This window comes from Vicia villosa, unplaced genomic scaffold (assembly GCF_029867415.1).
Source record: "Vicia villosa cultivar HV-30 ecotype Madison, WI unplaced genomic scaffold, Vvil1.0 ctg.001238F_1_1, whole genome shotgun sequence".
NCBI lineage: Eukaryota > Viridiplantae > Streptophyta > Magnoliopsida > Fabales > Fabaceae > Vicia > Vicia villosa.
The window spans coordinates 36,707-44,977 of NW_026705546.1; the positions used below are offsets into that span (position 1 = coordinate 36,707).

The window sequence follows — 8,271 nt, forward strand, 5'->3', positions numbered from 1 at the left end:
TGGAAGGTACACCGTGCAATCTTACAATCTCTACTACAAAAAGCCTCGCAAGGTGAGAAACCTTGTGAGTCGTCTTAACTGGTAAGAAATGCGCGGACTTGGTCAAGCGATCCACTATCACCCATATCGAGTCATGCCCACCTAATACCCGCGGTAGTCCCACAATGAAGTCCATGGATATACTGTCCCATTTCCAAACAGGAATATCCAATGGTTGCAACATACCACCGGGCCTTTGGTGTTCAATCTTCACTTGTTGACATATCGCACACTGCTCTACATAATCAGCCACATCTCTCTTCATACCAGGCCACCAAAAATTCCCTTTCAAGTCTTGATACATCTTGGTCGACCAGGGATGGATGGTGAATTTGCTTTTGTGAGCCTCGTCCAGAATTAACCTCCTTAACTCCACGTTATTTGGCACACACATCCTCCGTCCAAAAAGAATGAGTCCATCAGATGTACGAACGAAATCTGGAAGGTTTGCTTTAGCCTGCAATTCTAAATCATTTTGCTGTGCTTGACGGATCCTTTCCCGCAACTCATTCTCAATACACAAGTTACTTATCAACACACCTGTTGGTGCCCACTTGAATTGTAAATCCAGATTTCTGAACTTCTCCATAAGGCCAAATTCCAACATCATCAGCTCTGCAACCTTAATCTCCTTCCTACTCAAGGCATCCGCTACCATATTAGCTTTACCGGGATGGTACTTTAAATCAAAGTCAAAGTCCTTCAAGTACTCCATCCATCTCCTTTGACGCATGTTGAGTTCCTTTTGATCAAAGAGATACTTCAAACTTTTGTGATCACTAAACATCTCAAAGTGAACTCCATACAAATAATGTTGCCACACCTTGAGCGCGAACACAATTGCAGCGAGTTCGAGGTCATGGGTAGGATAATTCTCTTCATGAGATCTCAACTGTCTAGATGCATAAGCTACAACCTGTCCATCTTGCATCAACACTCCACCCAAACCTTTCTTAGAAGCATCGCAAAACACTTCATAGGATCGGTTTGGATCTGGAATCACCAACACTGGAGCCGTAGTTAACTTTTCCTTGAGTTTCTGAAAACTCTTCTCACATTCGGAATTCCATTTGAATGAAGCTTCCTTCCTTGTAAGTCTGGTCAAAGGTAATGCCAATTTGGAAAAGCCCATAATGAACCTCCGATAGTAACCTGCCAAGCCTAGGAAACTACGAACTTCAGTTGCATTCTTGGGTCGTTCTCAATTTATCACTGCTGCTACCTTTGAAGGGTCTACAGCTACGCCGCCGCCAGATATGACATGTCCAAGAAACTTAACTTCGGACATCCAGAACTCACACTTACTAAACTTCGCAAACAACTGCTTTTCTCTAAGAACCGACAACACAATCCTCAAATGCTCCATGTGCTCTTCAATAGTCCGAGAGTAGATCAAGATGTCATCTATGAAGATCACCACGAACTGATCCAAATATGGTTGAAACACCCAGTTCATGTAATCCATAAAGACAGCAGGAGCATTGGTCACCCCGAATGGCATAACCAAGAACTCATAATGACCGTATCTCGTCCTAAAAGCAGTCTTAGATACATCCGAACTCTTAACCCGAATTTGATGATATCCCGACCTGAGGTCAATCTTCGAGAACACACAGGCTCCTTTCAATTGATCTAGGAGGTCATCAATCCGTGGTAGAGGATACTTGTTCTTTATGGTTACCTTGTTCAGCTGACAATAGTCGATGCACAAATGCATACTACCATCCTTCTTCTTCACTAACAAGACTGGGGCTCCCCATGGAGAAACACTAGGACGAATGAAGTGTTTCGCCAACAACTCTTCTAGCTGACTCTTCAACTCTCTTAGCTCTGCAGGAGACATCCTATAAGGGGCGATCGAAACTGGAGCGGTACCCGGAACAAGATCAATAGAGAATTCAACTTCCCTTTCCGGTGGAAGAGAAGTAACATCCTCAGGAAATACATCGGAAAATTCACACACAACCGGAATCTCCAATACGCTCTTCTTGTCCTTGGAATCTGACGTAAGAACCAAAAGGAAAGACTTCTCTCGAGCAAAAAGGTAATTGATCATGTTAACTGTACCTTCAAGAAGATGTTCAATGGCATCGGTTGAGGTAGTCTCCTTAGCAGGAATGAAGATAGCCTTCTCTTTACAACCGATGTACACCGAGTTAGTTGACAACCAGTCCATACCAAGTACTACATCGATCTTCTTAAGAGGTAGACAAATGAGATCAATCACGAATTTACGACCATTGAAGGTAATAGAACACTCCTTGCAAAATTCTCGAGCTTCTACTACATCGTCCGTAGCCGATGAGATAATCATAGGATTAGGAAGAAGACTCGTCTCAAAACCAAGCCTCCGTACACAAGGATAAGAAATAAAGGAATGTGTCGCTCCACAATCAACTAGCACAAACAAAGGTTGGTTATTAAAATAACACGTACCCGCAACAAGATTAGTGTTCCCTTGGGCCTTCCTAGCGTCCAAGGTGTAAACACGACCTGGAGTCCTTTCGGGAGCATCTCGCACGGGACAATCCTTCCTAAAATGACCGAACTCTTGACACTTGTAGCATTTCACCGGGGCTGTCTTACAATCTCCATAATGCTTCCTGTTACACTTGCCACACCAAGAAGGTTGAGTAGAGCGATCACCATGAACTTGTTTCTTCATAGGCGGGAAATTGCGAGTTTTCAGATGCTGCCCCGACCTTCCTTGTTCCCTACGAACCGGCTTATTCTGTTCTCTTTCATCTTGGACTCTCTTCAATGTTTTCTCGGCAACATAACATTGCCTCAAACACTCAGCATAGGTGGTAAACTCCCTTTGAGACACACTGTGCACAATATCAGCATTCAGCCCCATGAGGAACTGATTAATCTTCCACAACTCATCTGGTGCATAAGCCGTTTGTCTGGAATAGGCAGCCATGTCCTCAAACTTCTCAGCATATTCAGATACCAACATGTTTCCTTGTTTGAAGGACTGAAACTCGCGCTCCTTCAAAGCACGCACACTGTTGGGGTAGTACTTCTCCAAGAAAGTTGTCTTGAAATGTTGCCAATCCTTTGGAATCCCCCGGTTAGTGAAATACGTAGACTCCGTATTCCACCATCTACCTGCTGGTCCCTTCATTTTCTGAGCAGCAAAGATCACCTTCTCTTCTTCTGTGCACTGAATAGCCTGGAATATCATCTCCATAGCATATAGCCAATCATGCGCAATCACAGGGTCTAAGCCACCCAAGAACTCTGGCGGATCCATCCGAAAGAAGGCACGAAAGTCAGGCCCTGCTGCAGCCTGAGGAGTAGGAGCGGGAGCGGTTGGTTGTTGCCCTTGCATGCCTTGCATCATCTGCATCATCATCTGATTCTGCTGTTGCATCTGCTGCATTATCTGCACCCAAGGCACACCCACATTCTCGGTTTCAGGCTCAGTCTCCACATTCCTTGTTCTGGGCCTTCCGGGACCTCTGCGTTGTTCAGCCATCTTCCTGTTTGTCCTACACACGGAATCAAGTTGATCAGGCTTAATGCCATAAGTAAGACATAAGGAATCATGCCAACATTACACATATGAGGCAGAATTATGCTAACTTATGATGTTTCATGGCAAGGCCGAGAATCAACCTGCTCTGATACCAACTGTAACACCCCATACATACATTGCCTAGGATATACGTATATGGCATTAAAATGGTACTCGAAAATCATAACATAAGCAGCGGAATAGATAATGCATAAGTACAAGTACAAAAGCCCAAACTTCATGGCCAAAATACATGAGTTCCAACTGGTACAAATACATATCCATAGTACAAAAGATGGAGATACAAGAGATCATAAACTATGACAAAACGCATCGCCAAGAAACACCAACTCGAAGCTAAGTCATCTTACCCTTGCCTCGATCCTGCCTCGAACCACCTGTAAAAAGAATAATTGGAATGGGGTGAGATTACTAAATCTCAGTGAGTCTCCCTATCCTACGGGTTCACTCAGCTCTACAGGGAACATGCAATCAACGGATCCACCGAGGATCCGGGTTACCTCACGGCCAGGTACAAATACAAACAAGGGTACACCATCATTGGAAGTCCCATAACTATCCAAGATGGCATCAACAACAACGGGCTCAACGCCACCACAAACAAGTGTGCAGACCCGTACCCGTGTACGAGGAATCCAGGAGTAGAATCTGCCTGTCTACCTAGGCTGCCAAACCACACCCTCGGTGAGTTACTCCTGTACATCGCGTCAAGAGACTCGCACAAGACCACCGCACTATGAGTCAGATGAATCCCATGTGAATTACACCTACTTGGCTACACAATCTCATCTGTGATGAGTTACCGTAGTGACTTCCTAAGTGGTGTCACTACCCCATCAATCATGTATATACGCAGGTGGTTATCCAAATGCGAAGACGCCTACATGACAGTACAAGCCCACCGGGCGAAAGCCTAGTGATTATCTACGTGACATCACTAGAGGTGAGTCTGAAGTGATGTAGCCTACGTGGCATCACGACCCCACCATACCAAGCACGCCAATATGTTACATCAAGGTGGGAAACGTCTTTCAAGACCCTCACCTTCATATTGCAATGGTAGCTCAGGTGCATAAACATACCGAGCACGCCGATGTGTTACATCAAGGTGGGAAACGCCATTCAAGACCCTCACCTTCACACCGCAACGGTAAATGATGGACTAAGTCCATAAACAGGACTTACCACCTAGTAGCTTAGGCTTACTCCGATTCAAGCACACACACAGTATCAGCCATCACACAGGCAATCACATCCAAGTGTTCAACCGGAACAAGTGGAAACATCAATAATTATGTCACAATATAATCCACACAATTTGTATTTCACAACATACAAGCATATTCAAGGGATTACGGTCATATCATGGTCTTATACAAATAAAACACTTATCAGAATGTTATACAAGTCATAAGAGGCCTTCTATTCCGATACGAAGCAAAACTGCACTCATATGGGAGAATTATTAATTCTGTATCAGACTAGTTCGCTACAGCGAACTTCTGTTCGCTACAGCGAACTCAAGCAGAAGCTAAACTTCTTCAAATCCAGGTCAGTTCGCTCCAGCGAAGCCCCGATTCGCTACAGCGAAGGAAAGTTCGCTACAGCGAATAAATCAATTCAACTCCCAGGTTTATTCGCTACACAGTTCGCTACAGCGAACCATTCGCTACAGCGAAAGAAAGTTCGCTGCAGCGAACTCTGCAAAATCAGCAAAAATGCAGAATGCGTTTGGGGTCCCCAAATCCCCAAATCTCACATGCAATCATTCCTAATGGAGTAATAAGGCATGGTAATTGTACATACATGAATTACTACTAGAATAGAGTCTAAAAACATGCATGAGTAAGAATTATAGAACACATACTTTCAATCCCTTAATCCCTCACATTGACATAAACCCCAAAAGTTTCCCCAAAGTCTCTATCTATGAGACTCACCTGAAATCAGAAGAGAAGAAGCTGCTATCAGGTTGCTTGAAGATGGATTAGAGCTGAGATGGTGGTCTTATAAACATGCAAGGCTGAAAGTTGAATGGTCTTCTCCTACCTTCTTCTTCTTTCACGTTTTCTTCTTCCTCTTCTCCAAATTCTGTTTTGATCAAAGTGGTTAGAAATGTTTCAAGCCAAACAATCCCTTATGAACTCCATATCTAGTGCATTGTCTTAAGTGCCCTTCAACTAAACTTCAATTACCAAAGTGCCACTTAGTCATAATCCAACTATATAGAATATCTTTAATAATAATCTCTTGAAATAAACATTGGGATATTACAAAACTCATGTGATCTGAATTTTTTTTCGAGATTCATCTTTCCATTATCATTAAGTTTGGAGAAAAAATTAATAAATTAATAAAAATGAAATATACAACCGACAACTCAATCAAATATTCAAAATATTCCTTATATTTTTATTTACTTCCAAAAAATATATAAAAATAAATAAATAGTTTGTAATCATATAACAAATATTCCTTATATTTGAAATTTTTTGTATCACTATTTAATAATTTAATACTAACGAATAAATTCAAATACATATTCTTTTACGATTTAGTTAAAAAATATATATTTTTCAAAATTAAAAGTGTAATCAAGAATAATAGTTAATTATTTTTAATATTATTTCAATTGATTGTCTATCGAAATTTACTATTACTAAAACATAGCTTAATTACTTAGTTTTTTTTATTATTTTAATTATTTTTTGATTATTTAAATTTCGTAACATTGAATTTTAAGCAGACAAAATGTAAAATAAGATAGAAAGAAATTATTTTAATTTATACCATTTCCATTACATAAATAATTTATTTAATACGACATTACATAGTTTTTATTTTTAATTTATTCTATTTATTTGCGTTGCATAAATTTAATTTAATATATTTTATTATAAATTAGATATTTATGAGAAAAATGAATTAATTAATCAATCTACTCCAATAAAAGTGTAAACAGGTTGTAAATTATATCGGCAAGACAAACTATTTTTTTAATTATAAAATAACTTTATTAAATTTATTGGCGATCAAACATAGGTCTGCCGTACCAAATATGCAAACAAATCAAACATATTCGACCGGCTGAAACAACCTAATATTTCATATTATATTTTTGTTTGATCTTAGGAATTTGTAAATTAAAAATTACACATATTTAAAATATAAGAAAAAGATTATGGGTGTTTATAATAAGAGAGGGTAGTGGCGGCAATGAGTAAGAGTCAGGCAAAACACTACCTTCTGCATCAAATAAAATAAAATTTTATGGTTATATCTATTATTTTTAAGGTGATATTTAATTCAATTAACAAGATTTTTTTTTTAAACCACCGCTACCTTTTAAACTAAATTAATATTTTTTTATGACAATCATAATTTAAAATATTTTTTTTATAAATTTATATATCTTTTAAATATATTTCTTAACTATCATTATATTATATTTATTTATTATTTATTTTTATTTATGTCAATTGATTACATCAATAAAATATAACCACATATCTAAAGTTCCATATCAAAAAGATAGAATAATACTATCTATTATCTACTATACAAACTATTATTAAGAGATTGACCAATTCTACTATACAAACTATTATTAAGAGATTGACCAATCGGACTAATATTCTACTATACAAACTACTATTATTAAGAGATTGACCAATCGGACTAATATGCCCTTGGCTAAAAAACTCTTTACACATAAAAAAAAGGCAATTCCATAACTAACAAAATCACATACAACTTTTTCAACTTTTCAATAACCAAATGCCAATTGTTGGTCTCTCATTGGTCCAACTTTTAAACTTTTCAATAACCAACTTTTTCTTCACAACACACTTCTTCTCTCTTACTTAAAATTTCAAATTTCTTTCACATTTCATTTTCCCACACTTTCTTACTTTCACTTTAATTATTTTCCATTTAATCACAAAAATTATTAATAATCTACTTTTTTAATTTTAATAAAATTAAATATTTATTTATCTCACGGGTCACTATCAATACAATATTTAATATATTTTAATCGATCATTACACACTTTCTCTATCTTAATTAAAATTTCAAATTTCTCTCAAATTTTCTTCCCACATTTTCTTACTTTCATTTTATTTTTTTTTCTCTATTTATGTATCAACTCTAAAAAATAATTTATTTTTTAATTTTAATAAAGTTAAAAATATTGTAATCTCACGGGTCACTATAAACACAATACTTATTTTATTTTAATAAATCATTGTTTTTATTAGAGAGATAATATCCTTATTTTTAAATTTTTTTCTTTCTTCATTTCACAATTTTTTTAATGATTATTTAATACAATTAAATTCATATGATTATTATTCATTTTACATTTGTATTTAAATATATTTTATATCGCATCAAATAAATTTTTTATTTTAAATTTATACGTATCTGATTAAATTTCATACAATATTAAATAAATTTACCCGTGCAGAAGCACGGGTATCTTACTAGTATTTAATTGTCCAACGGTCCGAATCTATTTTCTGAAGGGCCAACAAAATATTTACTTAAATTGAACAGATATTAGTGATCATATGTTTAATGACTTCTAAATTACTATACCATATAACTTCTAAATGAGTAAATGACTACACAAATTTAACAAATTAACATAATATTATTCAATTCATTAAATTTAATCAAATTATTAAACT

The 8,271-nt window shown here is 36.9% G+C and overlaps 1 protein-coding gene across 1 annotated transcript; it reads right to left on the reverse strand.

Annotated features, from left to right (window-relative positions):
* Positions 1–1,240: 1,240 nt before the first annotated feature.
* On the reverse strand, positions 1,241–3,520 carry LOC131634136 (uncharacterized). Its single transcript, XM_058904794.1, has 2 exons — positions 1,985–3,520; positions 1,241–1,462 (listed from the first exon to the last, which is right to left on the reverse strand). Exons 1-2 carry the CDS (start codon positions 3,518–3,520, stop codon positions 1,241–1,243), a joined length of 1,758 nt encoding a protein of 585 aa, XP_058760777.1.
* Positions 3,521–8,271: the final 4,751 nt, after the last annotated feature.